At 40.9% G+C, this 27665-nt stretch overlaps 1 protein-coding gene across 1 annotated transcript in view; it reads left to right on the plus strand.

Annotated features, from left to right (window-relative positions):
- Nucleotides 1-5497: 5497 nt before the first annotated feature.
- pcsk5a (proprotein convertase subtilisin/kexin type 5a) overlaps nt 5498-27665 on the plus strand; it is a 29362-nt gene continuing 7194 nt past the window's right edge. The window contains exons 1-29 of the mRNA XM_074618195.1: nt 5498-5954; nt 8654-8758; nt 9370-9543; nt 9686-9829; nt 10125-10201; nt 10450-10538; nt 10629-10801; nt 10973-11182; nt 13278-13378; nt 13498-13601; nt 13940-14060; nt 14289-14477; nt 16108-16244; nt 16386-16508; nt 16681-16783; nt 17061-17251; nt 18180-18264; nt 18712-18815; nt 19793-19931; nt 20155-20270; nt 20630-20732; nt 21714-21850; nt 21940-22140; nt 22278-22346; nt 22512-22554; nt 22731-22873; nt 24803-25003; nt 26829-26912; nt 27046-27244. Coding sequence (XP_074474296.1) covers nt 5802-5954; nt 8654-8758; nt 9370-9543; nt 9686-9829; nt 10125-10201; nt 10450-10538; nt 10629-10801; nt 10973-11182; nt 13278-13378; nt 13498-13601; nt 13940-14060; nt 14289-14477; nt 16108-16244; nt 16386-16508; nt 16681-16783; nt 17061-17251; nt 18180-18264; nt 18712-18815; nt 19793-19931; nt 20155-20270; nt 20630-20732; nt 21714-21850; nt 21940-22140; nt 22278-22346; nt 22512-22554; nt 22731-22873; nt 24803-25003; nt 26829-26912; nt 27046-27244 — 3818 coding nt within the window. The 5' untranslated portion in view covers nt 5498-5801. The remainder of the gene's footprint in view (nt 5955-8653; nt 8759-9369; nt 9544-9685; nt 9830-10124; nt 10202-10449; nt 10539-10628; nt 10802-10972; nt 11183-13277; nt 13379-13497; nt 13602-13939; nt 14061-14288; nt 14478-16107; nt 16245-16385; nt 16509-16680; nt 16784-17060; nt 17252-18179; nt 18265-18711; nt 18816-19792; nt 19932-20154; nt 20271-20629; nt 20733-21713; nt 21851-21939; nt 22141-22277; nt 22347-22511; nt 22555-22730; nt 22874-24802; nt 25004-26828; nt 26913-27045; nt 27245-27665) is intronic.

Genomic DNA, 27665 nt, shown 5'->3' on the forward strand with positions numbered 1-27665 from the left:
CCTCCGGTCTGTGAAATCTTGCAGATGCCGTTAGGAGCACCGGAGGACACCGGAGGACACCGGAGGACACCGGAGGACACCGGAGGACACAGAGGCACATGCTTTTTTTTCCAGGTTACCTGTTACATGTACTATTGTCACAATATAGTGACCGTTTTTATAAAAAATAAAAAAAAATTTTATCATATTTTCTCCAATCTCGCCTACTTCAGCTTTAATCCTAAGGCTGAAACATGAGTCTCCAAGTTGCATGTGGGCAAACGTGCCCGGGGGTCTTTTATATTTGTATAAATTTGTATAAATATATATTTTTTTCAGTCCTGCATCTCCTCAGTCTCTGTCTTTCATGGTCTCTACCGTATCTGTGTAACTCAGCCGAGCCGACCAACCTTGTGATGTCACAGGCTAGACTGCTGCGTAATTGCCACAAAAGCTGCAGGAAAGATGAAATAGATGTTCTTTATACTCTTAAACGTTAACATTTGTCATGTTTGTTATATAATAGCTCATTAAAGTGGAAATCCCTTAAGTAAACCAGCTTAACTTGGTTGAACATTTCATTTCCACTTTAAATTCATGTTTCTGTTACTCAAATTGGTCTTCTTGCATCCTATTTTATCATCTCAACAGTACCAGACACAACATCATCCCCACCAACGCAGCAGTCCCTTGTGTTGTCTGAACACAGGGCTGTTTTCAGTCTGCCACACATCATTTGGAGGCTGGTGAGAGTTTGTTTAAGTCCACATATACTGCGTGGGTTAATCACTGACCCCAAACACAAGTAAGAGATCTCACAGCTCATAAACAAAAGAAATAAAAAGAAATCCACAGACAGTATTCACAGCTTCAAAATGTGAACTACTTACCATGAAATTGTCAAGCAGCAAAACTCATGTTGCCAAACAATAAGAGTTTATAAAACAGTAAAAAAAAATGTGAACAAAGAATAAAGAGTTCATGGCTGTGCTGCCTGCGGGGCAGTCGATGTGCTCAGGAACACGTTTGACAATTATTTTCAGGGGAATGTGTCACTGTTTGAGAGGAGTTTTCTGAACATCAAAGTCAGTCTCTCTGAAGACGCGTTAGATAACTTCAAAGTCCTGTGACTGCTTTGCCGAGAGGTGTTTTTCCTTTGTTTTCTTCAGCTAGTTTGTTTTCTACTCCGTTGTGGAGCAGATGATAAAGACTGTGAGAGCATATTGCATCATGAACCTGTTCTTTTGTAATTTACCGTTCAAGGTCACAGTGGACATTGAACATGACTTTATATTCTGACAGGTTGGTTTCCGAGCAGGACGCTTGGGGAGACTATTTTCATGCAGATTTTTTTCCTATTCAAAACTTGCCATGAATTGGCAACAGACAAATTTATTATTAACATTTTGAAACTTTTTCTCTGTGTATTGTACATTTATCCTTTTAATTAGAAGTGTTCTATGAGTCGTTCTTCTCTTAGGCTCTTCATTTTTTTTGATCCACAACAGACAGCTCATCCAAGAATTGCTGATTTTCTTTCAGATCAATGGTTCATATGTAGATCCTTGGCTGTCTGTGATGGACCTGAATAGAATCCTGCAGGAATGAGTCCTAAAACCTGGAAACGAGTTATCAATTTAGCACTTCTGGTTCCCTCTCTTGAAAGTCAACAGGGTTTTTGAATTGGTTTTTAGTTAGATGCCTGAAATAAGGTCTGTGGTTAACACAAGCTGAAGAGATTTGTTGTTGTTCTACGATATAAAATACATCAATACCCCACTCGTGAATTTTGAAGCCTTTATGTGTCTTAAAAAAGGCGTTTGCTAACAAGTGGCTAAATGAGACTACTAAACGTCATCACACCGACTCGTCCTCCTTTACAGCCTCGTTGTGTATACTCACGCTAATGCGACCATGATGTAGTTCGTTCATAACCTAACGTTAGCTTTTTACTTCTGCCGATTGCATTCACAAATCATAAAAGTGGTGTTCATTTGTGAAGATTTTCTTACTGAACAAAATGTGTAAAAGTCTCATAAACATGTGTTTGCCACAGAGTTTATTTTCTGCAATAATCCAAAACCCAATGGAAGGATCCCATTGGCTTTTTGTCGAGGGAACCAGGGAGATGCTAACTTCCTGGTTGGCCTACAAAAATATGTCATCTTGGAGCACTCTATTGTTATTGGGGTCGCTGCTTGCATTTACCTGAAGGTCTTCTGTTACAGCTCCGAAGTGGTCTTAGCAATCAATATCCTGCTTTTTCGAACATTACCTGATAAAAAAACTTCTCCAGACTAGTACTAGTATTAATTCAAATCATCCTGCAAATAATAAATTATGATTTAATTGGTTATCACGCTTTCTATAATAATTTTAGTATGCATTATAATGAACTCAGCCAATAATCACCTTTAATTTCCTTGATAGAGACGTGATAGTTTTGATATAAAAATGTTTATGTTGACATAATATTCAATCCACCATTTCCAATGAACCTTTAAACTCAACATTATCTTATTATTACTTGCATTATCTTTGATTGATGATCAGTTCTAGCGCCTTTTTAGGAGAATTATCTGTAAACAAATACATATAAATAAATTATTTCTCAAAATCTGGTGCAAAAAAAGTGCGTATTGGTAAACAACAACTTGTTTTGCTTAGAGTTATTAGTGAAAAACAGTTGTGAGGAGAAAGTGGAGGAGAAACTTGAGGAGGAGGTGAACTAAATGAAATCATTTCTATGATCTACAAAGCTGCAGAGCTCTGTTTCATCTCTTTATATTGTAGCAGAGAAATCCAGTCTTAACTTCTCATCCAGTGCCAGAGTATATTGAATGTTTACAGCTACCACTGTATTACATGGAGAAAATGCAAATGGCTGGAGTTGATAGAAAATTTAGGGATTACCAGAATATGTGATGCAACATGTCCCAGTTTGTTAATTTTAGCTGAATCTTTGTGTGTGATTATTCAAGAAGAACTGTTAGAGCGAGCCTGGTGAAAATGATCATCAGTACACATTACTGTTATGTTACTAATGGAATTCTTCCGGGGCAGTAATTCCAATTAATGCCACAGCATTAGTCATATAATGATGCCAGTGGAGACCGGTTATGTGTGTGGCAGGTAGATGAGGTTCATATAATATGATGCATGTTGTCCAGAGGATCCCCTTCTAATTAAGAGGAGTTGTAGGCATCAGCCTCTTAGGGCTGATTTGATGTTGTGGGAAATAAAAGCAGCGACTAGTCCTGTGCCAGACTTTGTATCAAAATAGATGTAAAAATATATATATATATTCAAATATCTAATAAAAAAAGTTAGAAATATGTACTGTATGGGCACTAATATAACATATTGAACTCAACATTTTGTGAAAGTTAGATGAGAAGTGGTAATTTATGAAACTATTCCTTTAAAATACGGTATTATTAATGTCAATGCAGCAGTCAACAACCCACAGATTTGTATTATTATAATCCAACACATATAATGATTTCTCAATTCTCTAACTGCAAATTATCACCACTCAAGTTTCTAGTCTTTCCCATCTGTGTAGAATTGCAACATTAATATTTAAGAATATCGTGATGGTCTTCTTACGCACCATGAAGGAGGTTTTTTTTCTGATTGCTTCAGATTGACCCAGTTAAAGCAGTGGATTTTTTAAATGCAGGGATATCGCTTCACAATGCACAGACTGCTGCGGTGCCAAGGGGAAAGGCATGTGGCCAAAAAATAATACAACAAAAATATTCCATTGCCTCAAGGGGAAATATTATTTTCAAATATTTTTTCCTCCAAAATCCTGAACACATCCTCTGGGTTCAGGATAAAGCTTTTTTTAATACTGAAATCACACAGACCAAACAATCAGTTTAGACATCATTATGTATGTGTTTCATATTATAGCAGACAAAGCAGCCACTCCACAGATGCTTTAGTGCTGTTTTTCCTCTTTTTCACAAAATGATAAGGGTTTGTTCCTGCAGGAGAAAGGAGGTGAAAAATGAATGTGCAGGGTGTTATAGCTCAAATACTTCAATACTGAGTACACAGCGTTGTGAGACGGAGTATTGATGATGACACAGAGATCATTAATATCAGTCCATTGTGACCTTTTCATACCAACGTTGTGCTCTAGTGATGGAAGACATACTCAGATTGTTTACTTAAGTAAAAGTTTCAATACCATCTCAAAATACTCCATTAAAGTCCTGCATTCAAAATCAAGAAGAAGTACGGAAGTATTATTATCAAAATGTACCTTAAGTATCAAAAGTACTCATTGGGCCTCAAACTGTTAAATGAAACCATCTGAGAAATTTAGATAGGAAATACATTTTTGATGGAAATGCTTACAACTCATAGACATCTGAAACATGTGACAAGGCGCCTCAACTAGACATGGCTCTTTTTGTGAGGGATCACAAAATCAAAACTACTTGATTAATCTTAAACAATGTGTATAGCTAGGCTACTTCTCTTAAAGAAAGGTAGTGGAGTCGAAAGTAGAATATTTTCCTCTGAAATGTGGTGGAGTAGAAGTATAGCTTAGATAAAATGGAAATACTCAAGTAGCCTACTTCAAAACTGTACTTAAAGGAACAGTGTGTTACATTTTTGGGGATCTATTAGCAGAATGTTTTCATTAGTGTATAATCACCTGAAACTACGAATCATTTTTTTATTAGCGTAGAATGAGCCCTTCATATCTATTAGGGAGCAGGTCCTCTTCACGGAGTCCTCCATGTTGCTCCGCCATGTTTCTACAGCAGCCCAAAACGGACAAACCAAACACTGGCTCTAGAGAGAGCCTTTCACGTTTTTACGTTACCTGAAGGTTCTCCGACAAGCTTGTAAAACTGCGGTAACGTAACGTCGCTCCTAAAGTGGTGTTGTTGTGGTATGGATGGCCTCTGAGCGAGGCGAACAGCTTTACCACGGTTTTGGACATGGCGGCTCACGTTACCACAGTCTTGGAAAGGGAGGAGTGAGTGGCGGCGTACTCAGTTGGTTGCAATCTGCAACCACACCACTAGATACCACAAAATCCTACACACTGTCCCTTTAAGTACAGGACTTGAAGTAAGTAAATGTATTTAGTTACTTTCCACTAGTGATTCTAATGAAGATAGGCTAAATATGTAGGCTTGTGCAACAGTTTGGATTTTGTTATATTTATGAAAACAAATAATTTTGGACCATGTACACCAATGACTCAAGAGGATAAACAATACTATATCACTATGTAATGTGATGGGGGCTAATAATATGATGGTTCTATTGCAAAACATTTCTAATCATTATTATTATTAATAATAATGTAGTTTATTCATTTTATGCCGCTTTGTCAATTTAAATTATGATTAAATTGTTGAGGCCTATAAAGATGCTTATTGTAATTTGCAGTATCTATGGGGAGTTTTTTTGGCCATTTTTTAACCATGTTGAAAATGTCACTAACAAGGACAATTAATGAGGAAAAAGACGGTTTATTTAATTAAAACTGTAACGAGCTGCACCATAAGGACATTTTGGGCTGCAGGCAGCCACATAAAGGACATAAAGGACATCTGATCCGTGGCTCCCATGTTGAAGCAGTCACTTGATATCTTGCTTGTTCTCACTTGACAACATCCTTCCTGTTCCTGCACAACACCTGATGTTTTCTTTTCACGACATCGGACGTCAAATTCCGGCAATGAGAAGCACTTTCGGCAGGCAGGAGCTCATCAGTGTGCAGGTGTGCAGGGACGGCGCGTGAAGCACACCTGTAGGTCTCCGTCTAGTTAGAGGAAGGTTTCTGTGCAGTCATGCTGCGTGTTGTTGTGGCGCTGTGGATGGCAACTCTGCTCCACTTCTGTAATGCAACCATCTACACCAACGACTGGGCGACGAGAGTCAGAGGAGACCGACAGTCTGTGGACAGGATAGCACAGAAATATGGATTCACTAATATGGGTCAGGTGAGTGTCTTCCAACATCCAACATCCAACTAAGACACACTGAGCATGCGCAGCCTTGATCTCAATTGTTGTCTTTTTTTTTATTTTGTTTATTTGTTTATTTGTTTTGCACAATTTAAGACTATACAACATAACAAAAAAACAAATGAATAATATACAGTGCAGGAAGAGGCAAAAAAAAAACACTGGGCTTATCTGAAACCTCCACCTTTAGAGACAAGATTAATATAAATAAATAATATGACTACATAATAGTGATAACAAACAATAGGACAAGATATATATATATATAAAAACAACAATAACAATACGGTAAATATATAAAAAGACAAGTGTGTGTGTGTTGAAAGGAAGTGTATGGTTACTGTTTTTGAGGAGGATATTGATTTAAATATCTATAAAGACTTCTGGGAAATCGTAACCAAACAACATTGTGTTAGTAGTTTTTAATCTTCTTCTTAAAGTGTTTAATTCCTCAGTCTGTCAGTGTGTTGATGTGAATAGCTGCTGTAGTGTGTGTGTGTGTGTGTGAGGCCTCTTAGTCAACCAGCTCCAGGCCTCATCACAGCACAACAGCACAACTCATCACAGCACTACAGCACAACTAATGACACAAACACATCTAGACTAAATCCAGTGTACAATATAATGATTGTTGCTGATAATATTGTCTCAAATCTTAAAAAAAAAACTTCTCTAACTCACCACTACTTAATAATTGTAAGATTAGTATTCAATATAGATTTAATCAGAGGTTAACCGTGCCCTATTTAGACATCTGTAATGTCATATAAAACAATATTATTGCAAATATCCAACTGGCGTAGTGACAAAAAAATTGTGTTATATTTGTATTTTTATTAGTTTAAGTGCAATAAATGAGTAGAATAGAATACTTTTTTTGTCTACTTTTTTATGTGCAAAACTAGGGATGCACCGATACGATACCGGATCAGATATCGGGCCGATACTGACTGAAATAGCTGGATCGGGTATCGGGGACAACATTCAATTCTATATTAATATACTATATACATTATATACTGTAATTCCTGTTTAAGTTTTGACCAATTTCTTGCTGCATTAAAAAAATGCAAAATTTGTAAATCTTGTTAATGTTGAAGATTTTTTATCACTAAGTTACTGGTGTACAATTTATTTTTTTAATAATAATTAATAATTCAGTAAATTTATATCCATGTATTAATTTGTTACATTTTGTTTTACAAAGTTAGGAGGAAAACAATATTTTAGCCTGATGTTGCCTTACACATAACAGAATGATCCCAGTCACTTCCACACAGTGAGTCATACAGATTATTAATAAAACACTGGTGCATTCTTATGCAAAAGGCAGAAATCTGTCTTTGGTTTGCATGTGCAAAAATCTGTTATTAAAAAGGGTATATTAAAACATATTTACAGAAAAAACACAATGCACAATAGAAGCTCCACTAAAAGAAGCAGCAGGTACTCGATGGTGAGGACTGAATCCAGGTTGAATAAATGGATATAAAATGCTGTGTGCTGAGGTAGCACGCTGGCTTCAAAAAGTGTCTGTCCTTACTAATTAAGGTATCTTATAGCAACAGGGACAAACTATTTTCTATAGATGTAATACATTCATTGTCTGCCATCTGCTTGGCATAAACTAGAGTTATGTTTAATTTAATTTTTAGAGCTGCTTAAAATTATAAAAATGTAATAAGCCTAACTGGTAGAGGTAGTACTAAACTGCCGCTAAATTACTGCAGAATGAAGTTAAAATATTAGCCCAATTATTATTACAGTAGGACTGGAAGTTTTTACTTTGGAGGAGTCCTGGAGAACTTTTTATATCGGAAGTCAGCAGCTGCTCATCTACATTACTAGCCTGCCGGGATGTTGGTCGGTGTGAGAGGGATACCAAGCTGCCAAATAAAAAAAAATTAAATCACATTTTATTCTCTCACCTCTTGCCTTCATTTCATTATTCTAACCCCCCCTGACCATATAAAATTAATTATCCAAACAGTTAAACCTCAAAGATCCAGCACGTTATGGCCATTTCAGTCAGAAACTCATTTACTACTAAAGAAATAATAATAATAAACAAAAACAGAAATCAATCAAACCTGAGAGGTCAATATAGCCACAGAATGACCCAATAAAAACCGAATCAATAAATAATAAAGCAAATAAATAAAACGGAGCGAGGTATAGAGGCCAGGCCCATAAAATTCAACACATGTTCTCCCTGGGGAGAGGTGCTGTAATGAAAGTTGCAGGTCTTGGGTCCATGTTTCACTCCGGGTGATATGAACCAGGAAGACCCTCTGATACTTTTATATTACTGAGGTCAGAAACACAACAGAACCCTCAGGGAGGAAATTAGGACCATCATTTATTCTTGTCAGTCACAGAAAATAGTCAATTTATGACACTTTTTATATTAAACCAGACTTCCTTTTCTTATATATTACAAAAAATGTGTTTACGTCATGGCATTATGGACACACACACATGAGCAGCAGTGTGGCTGGTGTCTCAGGTTGCCTGAAAAACTGTCACAGGTGTAAGGTAGCCGCCTTAATGAAACCCAGTGAAGGCCGCTTCATAATTTAACAGCTGTTTAGTACAGTCAGTGACAGAGCAGGACGAGCAACACGCCTCCACCTGAAAACAAATTAATTTACAGGATTTAATGTCTGCTTCACCAGATTGGAAGCCTGAAGAGTTATTACAGTTTTCGCCACCACGAGACGGCGAAGAGGTCCACCGTGTCCAACAAAGAGGTGTCTGTTAGCGTCGCCAAGGAGACCAAGGTATAGTAATGGGATATGAGGAGACTCTGCTGGATTATTAATCAGCAGCATGTTCCCTCCCTCCCTCCCTCCAAACACATGAGCACACACATGTTCATGTGCTAACCCCGTCTACACACTCATCTCCTCACATCATCACATGCACAAAACCCTCAAGATGTCAAGAGTCATTAACAGGGGAATAAAATGCCAAACAGGGTCATAATAAAACAGTCAGATCTACAGCCATGCTACTGTAACAGGTCTCTTAGAGCCAATGCAACAGCTGCTGTTTAGCAGGTATAATGCTTGCCATGTTAACCATCTTAGTTTAGCATTTGCTAATTAATGCTAAACACAAAGTACAGCTGAGGCTGAATGTTAATTGTGCAGGTATTTGGTCATAAACCAAAACACTGGACAAATTAAAAATTCGGTGATGATCTAGATCAAAAGTTAAGTGATCACCAAAGTTATTACAATTCATCCTGAGTGTGTGTGTGTGTGAACCAAATTTCATGACAATCAATACAATAGATGCTGAGATATTTCGGTGACCTACCACCCCACTGAGGCTGAGCCATGCAGCTATATATCTGTCTACATTTGTGCCCTGCGTTTTCCTTTCTAAGGTGGAATGGCTCCAACAGCAGGTGGTCCTGATAAGAGCAAAGAGGAGCTCCAGAGCCAGTCACATCTACTCCATCGACACAAAGACCAAACACCTTCCCACTGCTCATCCTCAGTCCGACCGCACCCAGACGCTGCCCTACAACGAGTCAGCGTGGAGCAGCCTGTGGTACACTGTGAGTCAGATTTATTTTCCTTTTACTGAGCTAAAGTCTGAAATACGGACACATAAACCCAGACAGACAGAGCCTAGAATAGACCCTGATTTATTCTTTACTCCCAGGGGCTAAATTGAATGTCCCACTATTTGCTCCACAGCACTGCAGTGATGAGTCCAAAGGCTGCCAGTCTCGCATGAACATTGCGGGGGCCTGGAGGAGAGGGTATACTGGGAAGGGTGTGGTGGTGTCTGTCCTAGATGATGGCATTGAGAGAGCGCATCCGGATCTGAAGCCAAATTATGTAAGTGCCCTGGGATGGGACGCTGTTCTCGGGAAGGGGGGGCATTAATCATAAGCTATTTGGCAGAGCTCTTAGTGTAAGAGCGCAGAGCTGAGACAGATATTGCAGGCAGAGCTTTTGGGCCAAAGGTTGGGAAAGGCCGGCCAACAGTATTGGAATGGACATTAAACGTCTGATCCACTTAACTGTGGAGCGGACTGGTGAATAATGCTCTTTGTGATTTGTCTGATGAAACAGAGACAGATAGCCGCCGGCGTCTCATAATGTGCTGCTGCTTACTATCCATGTGATTCAGGATCCTCTCGCCAGTTATGATGTGAACGGACAAGACGAAGACCCTTCTCCCAATTATTCCAACAACGCCTCTAACTAGTGAGTACTTCTTATTCTTAGATTTCTCTTTGCACCTGTTTTGCAGTTTTTCCTCCGTCGTAATTCCAACTTTAATTAATGCACGCTTTTCTTCCCATGTTTCGGTAATTACATGCATATATGGATATGCAAATACCCCAGTCTGAATTCTGTCCTCTCACTGGTTTGATGTAACGGAAATAGCCCGTCTTCTCCTCATGCATATGCATCTAACCTGATGTTCTGATGTTCTCCTCCTTTCTCTGAAGCCATGGGACACAGTGTGCGGGGATGGTTGCCGCGGCTGCAAATAACTCCCTTTGCACGGTTGGAGTCTCTTTCCACGCGCGGATAGGCGGTGAGTTCCAAGTGACGGTGTGAAGCTGGAATGCTGAAGGACTTCTGGAGGACAAAGTTTTGTATATTCAAACATTATCTCCATCTGTAGGCATCCGTATGCTGGATGGAGATGTGACAGACATTGTGGAGGCCCAATCACTGAGCTTCAGACCGCAGTATATTGATATCTACTTAGCTAGCTGGGGGCCAGAAGATGACGGCGCCACGTTGGAGGGACCCGGGCCTCTAACTCGTCTCGCTTTACAGAATGGCATCAAAACAGTGAGAGAGTTTGTGTGTGAAAAAGGCTGGATGTGTTTGTGTGTTTGTTTATGTCTGTGTCCTACCTGCGGCTGTATATTTACTTCAAGGGCGTATCTTTTTTCTCCTTATCAATGTGTAAATATCATTAATGAATTAGTCCCCTCTGTCTGCTCCCCCGATTAATCTCAGGGCCGGCACGGGAGGGGCTCTGTTTTTGTCTGGGCGTCGGGAAACGGAGGGCGAAGAGGTGACCACTGCTCCTGTGACGGCTACAGCAGCAGTATCTACACTATCTCTATCGGCAGCAGCAGCACTCGACGTGGAAGCCAGCCAGACTACCTGGAGCAGTGCTCCTCCACACTCGCGGCAGCTTCCACTGGAGGGGAGACAGAGGAGATGGTGAGTAGAGGCTGTGCGCAACATAAGAAACACCTTCAGTGTGATTGTTAAGTACCGAAAGGGCCGTGATGTGCTGAGATGGGTCTGAATAGGAGGACGTTTGTGTTGTTCACTTCATCTAAACGACTAAATAACACTGCTCCATCTCAGTCACCAGTTACAAGCACAATCTGCACATTGCTTTACTGTAACTAATCTAAGATTTTTAGAAAGAAAGCATTTTCTCTAGGGCTGTAAAAGTTAATGCAAATTAGTTTTAACACCACTCATTTCTTTAACACATTAATGCAACTTGAGATTTTTAAGTTTTAGCGGCTCAGTTTTAAAGCTAGAGTGAAGATACTGGCATCATATGAAACTAGAAAACCTAAAGAATCCGTTGGTACCAACCACTCGCTTGTCACAAATGAGGGTAAATAACGCTCCAAACTTGCGCAAAATTTTGGTGAGGAAAAACTGGCATGGCCATTATTAAAGGGGTCCCTTGACCTCTGACCTCAAGATATGTGAACCCACGAGACTCCCCTTTACAGACATGTCCACTTGCCCACCAGCTGTTGTTGCCTGTTGGGCTTGAGTTTGCCATGTTATTATTTGAGCATATTCTTTTATGTTAAATGCAGTACTTGTGAGGCTGGAGGATATTTTTACTGATATATTTACAAAGACAACAAAATCTGAAAATCGCTTGAATCATTTTTGATGATGATATTTGTAACTTTGGTTGAACTTTAAGGGACGTCAATCCAGCTGCTTAAAGCCACAAAATACACAGTTTCTGTGGAGCAGTGTTTGGGGCTTCTGCAGTTGAGTGTGATGGTCTGAGACACCTGTCAATCAAGCAAATACTCCCCAGACACTCTCTATGAACTTTCTTTCTGGTACAACAATAACTTTGAAATGAGACACAATAAGAGGTTAAATTGGCTAGTTAGACTGTATATTATAAGGTTATGGGGTCTATAATCTCATGTGGAATGTTGCTTTTTTTCCCCCCATTCACTTCAACAGGCGCAGAGTATTTTTGGAGCCTATAGTTCATTTGCTCTGAAAACCATAAGAGGAGCTGCATTGTAACGTACCCCAGCAGTTGCAGCGTGTCTAATTATACAGTAGGAACCTTTGTAAACATCCTGAAAGCCAAAGACTCAAGAGGCCTACAGTAGCATGCCGGCATAGACAATATGGGTAAATGACAAGCTTCTTAAAGTTGGAAGAGATATTCCTCTATGGAATACATAATTACCTACTTATCACTTTTGTTTTACCTGATTGATTGGCAGTAATCTTTGTTTTGCATGGCAACCCACCAGGAAGAAAGACCGTAATTATACAGTATGTAATTACGTGTAGTGTAGGAGCAGTGCTTTTGGGAAACATATCAATGAAACAAATAAAAAAATAAATTGACTCAACATATTTATTAAAGCAGTATCTCTGTCAGGTGAAAAAAAAATGTTTTATTTATATAAATTTGGAGTCAGAGGGTGTAGGATGGCAGATTCACCTCTCCCTTCATGTGATTTGCAGGGGTCATTGGTAAACAGAGTTGGGTGGCTCATTAGAGTAAATTGGGTGAACACTGAGAGCTGCTCCTCTGGCCTCGGGCTTACCAAGGGCTTTTCCTTCTGCAGGATCTCTTTGTTAGCACACCTGACAACATGCCAACAACACAGTCATGCATTCCTGGCAATAATCATTTCCAAACCCCATCAGCTTAATCTACGTTTTTCCAATTAGTTTAATAAACCAGTGTTGGTTTTGTCTCTGAGTGATCTCACATGTCCCTGAGACGTAAACCAGCTTGTAACAAATGTCAATTTAATTTAGGCTTTTTGAAGCATATTAGATGTGATGTCCCCAATTTTTTGGGGAGCGATAACGTCATAAAATATGGTACATACAATACGGTACAGCTGTATTGTTGTCAAATATAGCATCTAAAGGTAGCTGCAGTATATAGCCCAAAACTCAACACTCATGTAAGTCTGCTCCATTAAGGCCATCCAGCACAGAAGAAAAGCACAGTTCTGTGTAACGCCAGGTGAACTCTGTTAAATATTGAACAGCTAAAAGGATCTGGTGTCCTCGACAGGTGACGTTGGGTCCACGGCAGAGCTGCAGCCGGGCTAAACCAGAGACCTCGCTCTCCTCCTCCATGGCTGCAGGCGTCATCGCTCTCACTTTGAACGCCAAGTAAGCAGCTCTCCCACACACACACACACACACACACACACACACAAAATCCATACATTCATGCACCGTTAATTGGTTTGATCGGGCAATAAGAGCATGATGTTTTGACCTTTTCTCAGCCCTTTTCTAACCTGGAGGGATGTGCAGCACATTATTGTCCGAACATCAAAATCTCATCATCTTCTTGCTCCTGACTGGCGCGTTAATGGAGCCGGATACAAAGGTGATCCCACTGGACTTCTGCTACATTTCTAATTTCCAACAGATCTCAGTATTACCAAGTAGTTTGGATAAATAAAAAATAATTACATGATGTCTTTTGAATCTTCTCAAAACTTCTTATTAATAAGATAAGCTTGATAAGCATATTTTTTGGTAACTGTTCTCTCAGCTCTTTTTAGGGAAACTATCAAGCAGCGAGTATACAAACTAATGAGATACTGTGAGCAGAACAGTAATAAACGCCTACAAAGTCCCAGGAGTGCGTGATGGTTTTTTATAAGCTGCAGCGCCTTTTATGCCCCAGCTAATGTGCTATATATATGTGTGTGTGTGTGTCAGTGAGCCACCTGTATGGCTTTGGCCTGCTGGATGCTGAGGGCATGGTGAAGGAGGCCGAGCGTTGGAAACGAGTCCCCTCACAGCACGAGTGTGTGGAGGAGGCTCCCATCCAGCTGAGCAGGTATCACACCAACTGCACCGCAAGACACCGCCGCTTTGAGTCGGGGCTTCCCTTGATTCCTCCGCTTTTATCACCCTTTTATCTATTCCTGTCTGCGTTCTCGCATGGATTTCTCTTACATTTTTCATACACTTTCATTTCCCTTTCCTTGTAACTTTCTTGCTTCCTCTCTTATCTCTGCCACTCACTACGTGTCTTTATTCTCTCTCTGTCTCCGTCTCATGACAGAACTATTCATCCCGGCTCGGCGCTGACGTCCGTGTGTGAGAGTACAGGCTGCTCCGGCGAGCCCCTGCAGCACGTTGTTTATGTGGAGCATGTCGTCGTCCGTGTTACCATCACTCACAGTCGTCGCGGCGACCTTTCCATTACTCTCACGTCACCTTCAGGTACCGTGTCGCAGCTGCTGGCTAACAGGTAACTAGAGCAATGCTCAATCACGGGCAGAACGTGTGGGAAATATTAACAGCCCTCTCCTTATAGCCTCACCTCATGGTTTCTACATTTACTGTGATGCATGAGCAACATTTTTTGTTTAAAGCAGAGCATAATTCTCCACAGTGCTAAATTCTTCACTTTGGCACCTTGTCACATTAGAGGGGGGGGGAAAATGGGATTTTGGCAAACAATACTGGAGTCGTGCTCATATGGTGTTTCAGGGAACTGGAATCTGAGCAAAATTAATTTCTGTCAATTTTCAACTAAAAGCAGTTTCTTACTTTCCACAAACTGCAATGTCAAAAATACAGCATATATAGCAACAAGACAGACTGATAACTCTGTGATTTAAATATGCACATTTACTCAAGTACTCTGTTTGAAGCTGCTCTAATCAATATTTTATATCAACAATGAATGTAGTAGTAGTAATAGTAGCCTAATGGTAGTAGTAATAGTTGTTGTAGCAGTAATAGAATTAGCAGCAGCAGCCCCAATAGCAGCAGCAGTAGTATATTATTAGCAGTAGTAGTAATAGTAGTAGTATTAGCAGTAGTAATATTGGCAGCAGTAGCCTATTAGTAGTAGAATTAGCAGCAGTAGTAGTTGTATTAGCAGCAGCACTAGTAGTACTATTAAAAGCAGTAGTATTAAAAGCAATAGTATTAGTTTTAGCAGCTGCAGTAATAGTACTATTAAAGGCAGTAGTAGTAGTAGTAGTATTGAAAGCAGTAGTAGTTGTATTAGCAGCAGCAGTAGTAGTATTAAAAGCGATAGTAGTAGTATTAGAAGCAGCTGCAGTAGTAGTAGTATTAAAAGCAATAGTATTAAAAGCAATAGTATTAGTTTTAGCAGCTGCAGTAATAGTACTATTAAAGGCAGTAGTAGTAGTAGTTTTGAAAGCAGTAGTAGTTGTATTAGCAGCAGCAGTAGTAGTATTAAAAGCGATAGTAGTAGTATTAGAAGCAGCTGCAGTAGTAGTAGTATTAAAAGCAATAGTAGTAGTATTAGCAGCAGTAGTATTAGAAGCAATAATACTAGTATTAGCAGCAGCAGTAGTAGTAGAATTGGCAGCAGTAGTGTTAGTTTAAACAGCAACTGCAGTAATAGTACTATTAAAGGCAGTAGTAGTAGTATTAAAAGCAGTAGTAGTTGTATTAGCAGCAGCAGTAGTAGTATTAAAAGCAATAGTAGTAGTATTAGAAGCAGCAGTAGTAGTAGAATTGGCAGCAGTAGTGGTAGTAGTAGAATTGGCAGCAGTAGTGGTAGTAGTAGAATTAGCAGCAGTAGTGGTAGTAGTAGAATTAGCAGCAGTAGTGGTAGTAGTAGAATTGGCAGCAGTAGTGGTAGTAATAGAATTAGCAGCAGTAGTGGTAGTAATAGAATTAGCAGCAGTAGTGGTAGTAGTAGAATTGGCAGCATTAGTGGTGGTAGTAGTAGAATTAGCAGCAGTAGTAGTAGAATTAGCAGCAGTAGAATTGGCAGCAGTAGTGGTAGTAGTAGAATTGGCAGCAGTAGTGGTAGTAGTAGAATTGGCAGCAGTAGTGGTAGTAGTAGAATTAGCAGTAGTGGTAGTATTATGGCGATTATGTAATGTTTTGGTTTGTAGGCCTCTCGACGACTCCATCGAGGGATTTCAGAGGTGGGAATTGATGACAACTCACAGCTGGGGGGAGCAGGCAGCGGGGGAATGGACTTTGAACATCCAGGATACTTCCTCTCTGAAGAGAGACAACACTAAACTAGGTCTGCTCTTCCTCTTTGTAACATCACAGTATTATGAAACATACATCGAAGTTCAACTAGAACAGCAGCTAAAATACAGTGCAGGCCTCCCGGGACAGGCCTCTCATCCCGCTCTCTTCCTGCTCCTCTGTTGTTTCATAGGGACGCTAAAGGAGTGGTCCCTGGTGATATATGGCACCTCGGAGCCGCCGTGTCCCAGGCATCGTGTGCGAGCCCGATCGGCTGAGATGCCGATGGAGAGTGACCTCACTGAAGAATACAATGGTGAGTCATGTACTCAGCTGGTATTAAGCTGCCCCATGTTGTAGCTCAGACCTCTCAGACAGCATGTTATGTTAGTTTAGGTCGTTTTTTCAATGTAAATATCAGCAATCTGAATAACTTCTCTGTTGTTGCCATGATGGTGCAGTGACTTTGCGAGTATTTGCCCTTCCAGGACCCTGCGACCCAGAATGCAGTGACGATGGTTGTGAGGGGCCCAGCCCGCAGCAGTGTGTCACGTGTTTGAACTTTTTTCTCAAGTTCAAGAACAACACAAGGTTAGCATGATTACACAGCGTTTGTAGATCCAGAATGCAGTGTACAGTATGTGGTGATGCTGTTGCTGCAGAGCATATAGCTCACACATATTGCAAATAAAAAGAATCGGCTGTTATTTAGTCCACATGTTTGTATATTAATTGAAATTCTTAACACAAATAGTTGCCACAATATGATGGTGAAAATGGACCCAGACAGTCATTTTCTCCACTCCCTCTCATTTAGAGAGTTACACCTCTTGTCCTCTATGTGCTTTGGTCCGTGTCCATTCAATAGGATGTGTGTATCAGAGTGTCCCAGGGGATTCTGGGGCGACCGCCGGCGTTGTAAGAGGTGCTACTCCTCCTGCGAGAGCTGCACCGGGAGTCGCAGTGACCAGTGCGCTTCCTGTCAACCTGGTCATCATCTAACTGAGGGGACCAATTCCTGCATGGCCACGTGTGGGGATAACTACTACCTCGACCACGGTTAGACGCTTTTATGAATTGTGTGTTGTCACTTTGTTTTTGTAATTATTAGGGCTGTCAATCAATTAAAATATTTAATTGCGATTAATCGCATGATTGTCCATAGTTAATCGTGATTAATCACAAATTAATCGCACATTTTTCCTGTTCAAAATGTACCTTAAAGGGAGACTTGTCAAGTATTTAATACTCTTATCAACATGGGAGTGGACAAATACGCTGCTTTATGCAAATGTTTATTACTGGAAATCAATTAACAACACAAAACAATGACAAATATTGTCCATAAACCCTCACAGGTACTGCATTTAGCATAAAAAAATATGCTCAAATCATAACATGGCAAACTGCAGCCCAACAGGCAACAACAGCTGTCAGTGTGCTGACTTGACTATGACTTGCCCCAAACTGCATGGGATTATCATAAAGTGGGCATGTCTGTAAAGGGGAGACTCGTGGGTACCCATAGAACCCATTTTCATTCACATATCTTGAGGTCAGAGGTCAAGGCACCCCATTGAAAATGGCCATGACAGTTTTTCCTCTCCAAAATTTAGCTCAAGTTTGAAGTGTTATTTAGCCTCCTTCACGACAAGCTAGTATGACATGGTTTTCTAGTTTCATATGATGCCAGAATCTTCACTCTAGCTTTTAATCTGAGCCCGCTACAACCTAAAAATCACAACAAAGAAATGAGTTAAAGAGATAACTTTGACATCCCTAGTAATTATACTTAACAATACAGAAGGAGCATCCTCCAGTGAACTTTTAAGGATTTGTGGCTTACAGAAGAGCTGTGTGGAAAACAGCTGCATACGAGCCTGCTAATGAATAGTCAGTTGATGTAACTGCAGTTGAGGGGTGTGTGAGTAAGATTGATTAATCGCTCTGATGTGCATTCCATGTGTATTGTCTGATTTCCCCACAGATGCAAATATGTGCAGAAAGTGCAGTGAAAACTGCTTGAAGTGCACCTCCTACAGCATCTGCACAGAATGCAAACCAGACACAAGGTGAGACAAATTCTCCGATGATGCTTGAATTAACTGCTCGGTAAACACGGCTCCTTCTCTTCCAGCTGCTGAGAATACTGATTCTCCCTGTGTACACACACCCTCTGCAGCATCATAACAATTACAAAATACTATAATGTTTTTAACAAAAGAATGTGTTTTCCTTCCCTTTCCACACACAGCTCAAAAAGAAAAATGTTTCTTAATGTTTTCCATTTGGCAGTATCATCCCAAGAAAACAAAACTTCCCTGTCAAATTCACCATATTGTTGAGTTAGAAGTTTCCGGAATACTGTGTTCACTGACTCAGTTCGTCAAGTACTTGTGGTGGTGTACTGTGGGTTGGAAAACTGAGTCTACAGTCTAAAAGGCAATGATTCATCTTCACGGTATCACATGATTGGTTGTGTGTGTCACGGTGCCACATGCTCTCTCCGCCCTCTCCAGTCTGCAGGGGAACCGGTGCCAGCGGAGCTGCACGGCGGGATTCTACCACGACCAACAGGAAGGCACATGCAAGCCCTGTCATAAGGCCTGCGCTACCTGTGCAGGTGAGAGCACAGGTCAAGGGTCATGAACTGTATGAAAACATCTTTAAATGGCATTAAAGAGGCCCTGATATGCTTATTTTCAGGTGCATACTGGTGTTTTGGGCTTTCTACTAGAACATGTTTACATGCTTTAATGTTCAATATTTCTTCTCAAACCGGCTGTGCTGCAGCACCTCTTTTCACCCTCTGTCTAAAACGCTCCGTTTGAGCTCCTTCCCCCCTTCCCGAAAAGCATAGTCTGCTCTGATTGGTCAGCTGAATCAAACTCTTCAGACTCCGCTCCTGCTCCGCTATAACTAGCTTTGTTTGAGGGCGTACCAAACTAGCCGCTAGCATAGGGTGACCATATTGTCCCTCAAACCGGGACCCTTTAAGTGTACCGCACGTTCATGCACTCGCACGTTAATGCATGCGCACATTCGTGTATGTGCACATGCACACACTAATATGCACACGCCATAGGCGTTTTCATCAGGATGGCTAACTTGGCGCATCTGTGGCGCATTTGACCACTGGTTGGATCAGAAAGACGACATTATTATAGGGGGGTGTATTAGAGGCTGTGACAATCAGGACTTATAACATTCACTACTTTTTCCTCCTTTAATCACAAGGCTATCCCTGTTATGACGCACTGACAGTTTGGGAGTCCTGTAGAGAGTTTTCCTCAGAGGAAAAAACATATTGTTGTTGGGACTAATTATTTTTCAACTTTAGTTTTGAACCCGAACAATCTCTATCACATCATGTTGCTCGCCACGGCCACATGCTGTTATAATTGAAAATGTTAAGCTTTGGGCTTTGTAACTTTGCAGATCGTTTACATGCACAAAAAACTACATATCGCACTAAAGGGAAAAAAGCACAAAAGAATAATAGGTCCTCTTTAAAATACATGCCATGGTATTGTTTGCAGTACTCTTCTGTGTCTTTTATCCATTTAAAAACATATTTGGTCCTGCGTCATGCGACATCAGGTGCAGGTGTTGCGGCATGCAACCGTTGTGCAGAAGGCTACTTGATGGAGGAGTGGAGGTGTGTGTCCTCCTGCAGTGCTGGCTTCTACGCCACAGAGCCAAACCCAGAGATAGCTGATGGGCACAGGATATGTAGGAGGTGAGCTCACTGGTGTGTGTTCAGGTGTGGGTGGTTTGTTTATCTGCTGATGGCAGGCCTTATTCTGGTGCTTGGCTCCTGTGTGTGTGTGTGTTTGTGCTCGTTTTCATGCTGTTTGTAGTTGTGTGCCTGTTTGGGTGTAGTTTGTTTTTATTCCTCTCTGTGTTTTTTTTGTGGGCAATATGTGCGTTTGTGTGTTCAGTCTCGGTGCTCTCCTCCTCAGGTGTGACGCCAGCTGTCTCACCTGTGTGGCGCCGAGCCGGGGGAACTGCAGCAGCTGTTCCAGCGGTCACAGCCTGCAGGAGGGAGCGTGTGTTGTTAACACTGTGTGCACAGACGGTCAGTCAACCATCTTCTTCCTCTATTACGTGTTGGCTCACCGCTGCTGGATAAATATAACACATTCAGTTCTTACTTCTCTAACTTCTTAAATACAATTTTATATATATACACAACAGCTGCTAATGTTTGAGAGTATCAAGGCTGTTTTATGGGCATTCTATATCTATATATGTATATTTACAATGTAATATCTTCATTCTGAGTCAACCATAAGTCAGCCGTGTTTAGAAAATAAAAATGTTTAGCATGGAGCTGTTTGGCGTGCTGTATGTGTGGCTTGGGTCCTTTTGGTATCTACGCCTCAGATGGTTATTCATGTCTGAGTCAGCGTCGTTCTCTTGCTGCATATCTATCAGGAGAGTACCAGGACGGTGACGGAGAGTGCCACGCGTGTGATGCAACGTGTCTGAAGTGCACAGGGCCGCAAAGAGAAGACTGCATCAGCTGTGTTTCTTCACGGTGAGTTGGTCTTGACTTTTTAGATTCAGGGTCAGAGGGGAAATTAATACATCCCACTGTTTCTCTGAGTGAAAAACGGTGCTTCACCAGGATGTAGAGTAGCAAATAATCATATTTCACAAATGTGTTGGTAACAATCAAAGTGAGCAAGATGCTGACAAATTCTGTATAACAGAACATTAATTGTGTGTGTTATTAAAGCCAGAGTCTTCTCTAATTTTAAACAGAATGTCTAAGAAAATGATGCACAGCTGAAAACATCAGTCACTTAATTGATGAGTCGATTGAAAGGAAAATAATAGGCAACTATTATGATAATTGATAAATCGCTTCAGTAATTTTTCAAGCACAATTAGTAAAAGACAAATGTCAACCAGGCTCTGGTTCCCGCTTCTCAGGAGGGAGAGATTTTCTGCTTTTCTAATAATTGTAAACTGGATATCTGTAGTTTTTGTTCTTTTGGTCCAACAAACAAAGCATCTGAAGAAGTCACGTTGGGTTCTGGGAAATTGCGGCATTTTTTCAGTTTTTTTGACATTTCATAGATTAAAGAATTTATTGATTAATGTAAAAATAGTGGAATAGCATTTTAATTGATTGGATTGAATTGAATATGAATAAGGCATAAAATGTGCCGTTTGTGGTCAGTTGTCAGAAGAAAATTTAACCAATGAACAATGTATGACAAATGAGAGTAATTGACTGTATACAGTGTTAGTGTTGCTGATATGTTGCTCATCAGCAGATCGATTGTATATCAGAAATTCGATTTTCAAATAATCATCAGTCTAAAAATCCCTCATTGCCTCCCAATTTAAACCATCCCCACCCCTCCCTGTGTCAACACGCTCAGCTTCATCTGTGTAACTCTGACATATGTTGCATGCTGGGATGTAAAATGAGTTCAGCTCATCATTCATATCTGCTGATTTTGTGGTGTTGCTGCTGAAAAACTGGTTTGTATGTTGTTGTCGGCCGCAGGGCTCTGGATGTGGGCCACTGCGTGGTGGAGTGTTCAAAGGGCAAGTACCAGTCAGGTGGCCAGTGTCACCTGTGTGACCACACCTGTGCCACCTGTGTGGACGCAGGGCCGGCCAACTGTACCAGCTGTGACACTGGTGAGGGCTGAACAAGTAAATCGAAACAAAATCCAAATTCATGACTAGGAAGTTAAACATCACACATGATTTTACTGTTTGTCCTCCAGATAAGTTTGGACTGGAGCGTTACCTGTATGGAGGCCTGTGTGTGGACGCCTGTCCCGAGGCCTTCTACCACACCAAGGAGAGGAGCTGTGAGCCCTGCTTGGACCACTGCCGCCTCTGCAACAACCCCACCCACTGCCTCATGTGTAACTCGTCCTACTACGTCTCTGATGGAGTGTGTGCGAAGCTGGAGTGTGGAGAAGGTAAACAAGGTCACGGCGTTATTTATGAGCTGGTTTTCTCATATCCGTCATGCTACAAGGTCAAAGATGACCTTGGAAAAGTATCGTCTCACACCTGTCCCCTTCGCTGTCTCACCCTCTTTTCCTTTTTCTCTCAGGGGAGGTGGAGGATCCAGATTACGACGACTGCATGGCCTGCGAGGAGGGCTGCAGGAAGTGCGTCTTGTGTAAGTCACAGCTCAGAAGCCATACTAAAGTTTTTCCCAAAAATGAGCGCTGCCTACGGGAGACGGGAGTTCTCCTCGTCAGCGTGTTGCCGACCATGTTCAAGGGTTTTCTCCCGGTAGTTCCTGTTTAAAAGGAGAGCTGAGCTTTTTGTCTGCTTTCAACAGATAACCCCAGGCATTGCCTTTCCTGCACTGAGGGCTTTTACAAGTAAGGCTGTGTGCCTCACTGTCGCCATGTGTGATCTCGTCTCTCTGCACTCGCTCTGCCTTTCAGTTCACTTCTATACTAGAATGAAAAGAGCTCTTTTTTTGCTGTGCGAGTGGAGTGGTTTTGTGTGTGTGAGAGGCAAAACCGCCAGTATAGACTGCTGCTTTTATTATCAGTTTTCAGGATGGCTGCTACAAAAACTGCCCGGCTAAGACGTACGGCGTGGAAAAGGAGATGACCTGCGTTCCATGTGATGACAGCTGTGTGAGCTGTGATGAACATCAGTGCTACTGGTGTGAGACCGACCTCTTCTTATCAGGTACAACTGCCCCACTTGGTCAAGACATGGAGGCATGAAGCAGTGTATTCAGTGGAGGAGGAAGTATTCAGATCATTTACTTAAAACATCAATACTATAATATAAAAACACTCCATTGCAAGTAAAAGTGTTACTTAAAATGTGAGTGTTATACTTTTGTATATTATATGTTGAATTATTATTACTGATGCATTAATGTGTATGTAGCATTTTACTGTTGTAGCTGGTTTTTAATTGCATATAGTACTGTTGGGTAGTTTAATTTAGAACAGTGCATCATATTTTATAATCACATGTTTGGTATGTAAAATCTTAATCTGTAAAGTAACTAAATTAGTAATTATAGCTGTCGGATACATGTAGTGGAAAAAAGTAGTAAGAAAGTACAACATGTCCCTCTGAAATGTAGTGTAGTAAATGTAATGCTGCAGAAAATGGAAATACTCAAGTATTAGGTACCTCAAAATTGTACTTAAAGAACCAGTGTGTAACATTTCGGGGGATCTATTTGCAGAAATGGAATATGACATTAATAAGTATGTTTTCTTTAGTGTATAATCACCTGAAACTAAGAATCGTGTTTTCGTTAGCTTAGAATGAGCCGTTCATATCTACATAGGGAGCGGGTCCTCTTCACGGAGTCTGCCTTGTTGCACCACCATGTTTCTACATTATAACCCAGAACGGACAAACCAAACACTGTTAACTTTTCCTGCTTGGGCCGGAGTCGATAACGTTACTCGCTATCTCTCTGGCTTCACCACTCACTTCCTACGTAGCCACACACTCTAAGCACTCTACTCTTACAACAACTGGCTCTAGAGAGGGTCATTCGTGTGTTTGCATCGGCCACCATAGTTCTTCAACACGCTTGGCACACGGGAGAGGCTTCAGGTGGTTGCAATCTGCAACCTCACCACCAGATACTGCCAGATCTTACGCACTGGGATGTCCTGAATTTAAGTAAAAATACAGAGGTATTAAAAGTGATCAATATGCACAAAGGCCCCTTACGTTATATTATTATGTATACTATATTCAATAGGCTATATATAGTACTTATATAGTTTAGAGAATATTATAGATCCAAGACCAAACTGACAGAAGGGTTGGACTCAGAGAAAACTACAAATCGGTCTGCTACTTCAGCACCACGGACAGCGTCAATTTCACTGAAAACGTTATGTTCATTCTGCACTAAAGTTCTTAATTAAATTAGAAAAAAAACTCAGTGCTTTTCATTTGTCAAGTATTTAATTCAGACAGGAGTATACAAAAATAGGTTTTACAATGTGGTTATTTCATATACACTATTTATGTATTGATTTAACAGAAAACATGCTATATCGTGATATATATCGTTATCGAGATAAGAAATTACCTAATTTTGATAGACGATTTTGTCCCCCCTCAGTTTACCTACTGACCATATTATATATATATATTATTGTTTTATTAGAACTGATGCAGCATTTAAATGTTACGGCAGGTCGAGCTAATTGTATTTACTTCCTATACAACTTCATGTCGGGTAATTTGATGTCTGACAATGCATCGTATTTCACAAGGTGATCGCTCGTTTTCAAATATTAATCTTCCAAAGTGATTAGTAGTATATTTAGTATAGCCCTGGTCAGATTAACCCGCATTCAAAAAAATAGCTGTGCTTCCCAAATCTAACCACCAAAGTTAGTTTTGATTACACACTTTTTTAAGAGCATGCACCCTGTAAGCTTGAAATCAACCGATCTATTAAAGGTATTAAAACTGGGTTTTGACACAGGACCTATAAATAGACTTTGTGTAAAGTTGTCAGAGTTCCCCTTTATGTAAAGTACAAGTACCTGAAATAGTGAATTTGCCCTGCTATGTGGGTAACATACAATATAGATTTCAAATAACAGAGAAACTTCTCCTACTTTTTCCCAGAGGGGAGTTGTGTTTCAGTGTGTCCCGATGGTTCCTATGGCGACGAAGACACCAACGACTGTGAGGAGTGTCACTCAGACTGTGCGACATGTGGCGGCCCGGAGACCGATGACTGTCTGTCCTGTGAGGACGGGAAGATGCTAGAAAGCGGAGAGTGTGTGTCTGACCATGAGGTCTGTCCCATTAAGACCTTTCGCAGCGGTGAGACTAATACTTATGTATTCCACTAATCCAACTGTCTGTTCATAATGAATCAGGGATTTGGGCACTTTCACAGGGGCAGAAAAGAAATCTTGGAGGGTAATTGGTCTGTGTGCCACCGTCCCCGAACCCCGTACCAACTTAAGTACTCGAAACAGGCAGAACTACTGAACGTCGGCCAGATACGGACTTTGAAATAATTGATTGTATATGCTGAACATTTAGTTCCCCCCAAGAATTAGTTGGACAGACCTTTAAACAACATATGGTAATTAGTGCAAGGCAAGACATCTTAATTATAGGAACTAAAGTAACTGAGGAAAGTACATAGGTTAATACAAAGGTTGAAAATGAACACACAGAAGTAAAGTTATTCTTAAACTTTGAATCTCAGCAAAGCCTTAGATTAAAGCCTCAAACCTTTATGCAAAATGAGGAATAGCACAGTGATGCAGAATGCAATTGTGATTTTGTGTATTCACCAGATGATTAAGGTTGTGAAGAGTGGATTTAAGTACTAATCTTAGTTGTTGTTTTTTCTAAATTCTGTTCTTGTAAGACATTTTGGGAAACATGCTTTCTTGCGGGGAGTTAGATGAGAGGATTAACATCACTACATTAAATATGAAGCCACAGCCAGCAGGCAATTAGCTCAGCTTAGCACAAAGACTGAAAGCAGGGGGAAATTGCAAGCCATGTCCGAAGTTAAAGATTGGACTTGCGGAAGTCACTGCACCCAGCCAAGAAATAGTTAGTGCACAGAACCCCAGTAAAACAACAGCTTGCCATGTTCAGATTTCTGTAATATTTATATAGCAGCTTTCTACGCCAGACATCAAAAAGTATGTGTTGATAACTACAATTTAGAGGTGTTGGTTGGCAGATTTTTTAAAACTTTGGACAGAGCCAGGCTAGCTGTTTCCCCCGTTTCCAGTCTTTATGCCATGCCAAGTCATTGTTTTGCAAGTCGCAAGGCAAGTCCTAAACAAGTCCTAATGCTCTCTTCACCAAATGTAATGTCATTTTAGAGAGCCAAAGTAACTGGCACTCAGTAATGTAACGTTATGTCTTCATGGTTTCCTCCTGCAACTTGATTGGATGCTGTTGGATTGGTTCAAACAAAGTGGATCTGAAGTGTAAGGTAATCAAATGCGAGTCCCAATAATATTCACCAAAAAGAAAGAGTCCAGAGTTCAACAAAAACACGTCGCTTTTCTGGGATTCAGCAATAAACAGCAAAAGAGAGAAATTCAGTTAGTTCAGTTCAGTTCAGCTTTTCCCCCCCACAAACAAAATCAATAAAGGATCTCTCAAAAAGTAAATAAACCCAACATCTCCGACACTGTTGGAGTTACCTCCGCTACCGAGCAGTTGATCGTCTATGTTGACACACTTTTTAAATAACATACTGTATAATCTTTGGGCTTGGGGGGTGGGGGGGAAGGTATCAAGTATTTTCAAGTCAAAAGGCTCAAGTCGGAGTGAAGTCACAAAGTCGAGTCCACGCCTCTGCTTTATGATAAGCTAAGATAATCACCTGCTGGATCTAGCTTCATATTTAGCATACAGACATAGATAAGTTGGTATCAATGTTCTCATCTAACTCTTGACAAGAAAGCTCATAAGTGTCTTTCTCAAAATGTTGATATTTAGCAACCTTTGTTTCCACCTCATACTGCAAGTCGCTAACAACATTGCTTACCACTATCTGACAGATGGGCACCACCTGTTAGTCAGGATACTGATTCGTACCATAATAGTCCTGGAGCAGAGATAGGTTTCCCTCTGTGGCTCCATCATGTTCAGTGGTTTGTTTCCCCTCCAGATGACGGAGAGTGTGAGGACTGCCACCCATCCTGTGAGTCCTGCTCTGGAGAGGAGAAGAACCAGTGTACAAAATGTGCAAAAGGTCTGTCAGTCACATACGTAGATTAGATGTTTTCAGACCTGCAGCAGCAGTTTCATATTTTCATGGTTACACCGCAGCGTATCCAACTGTTTTGCAGCGCAGTGATGATGTTTACTCGTTCTTCCTCCTCCAGGGCGGTTCCTGACCACACAGCAAACATGTGTGTCAAAGTGTCCGGGGGGGTTCTTTGCCAGTCGGCTGAGCGGTGTGTGTGAGGCCTGCCCTCCAGGCTGTTTGCAGTGTGTCGACGCTCAGCACTGCAGCCGCTGTCAGAGCACTCGCAAAGCTCAATTATACCTGCAGGCTGGACAGTGTGTCCAGCAGTGTGTCAGGTCGGTGGTCAATCATATCAATATGAATTTGTTTATGGAGGTATGTGCATGCTTTTTTTACATACTGGGACATGAGTGTGCTGGAGCTCTATCTGGAAATTGATTATTCTCAGTTTGGAAATACTGTGAGGATTTAACCCTGCTGGCAAAATCATGTTGAAATCGCATCTTTTGAACATCAGGCCAGATGTTTGAGGCACGAGCTCTGAAGAGCCAAAAATAAAATGTCAGGAGACGTATTTGCTGGCCGTGATTCTGACGTTTCCTACTTGATGTTTATGTGCCATTAACTTGTGACATCCTTGAGTTTGAAAGAATATCCCGTCCTTGCTGACGAGGTCGTTGAAGCTCCATTAGCGCTGAGACGACTATTTGAACTTTTTGGCCATGAGGCTCTTTATTTTTGTTTTACTTTTACTAC

Source organism: Sebastes fasciatus, chromosome 19 (assembly GCF_043250625.1).
Source record: "Sebastes fasciatus isolate fSebFas1 chromosome 19, fSebFas1.pri, whole genome shotgun sequence".
Classification (NCBI taxonomy): Eukaryota; Metazoa; Chordata; class Actinopteri; order Perciformes; family Sebastidae; genus Sebastes; species Sebastes fasciatus.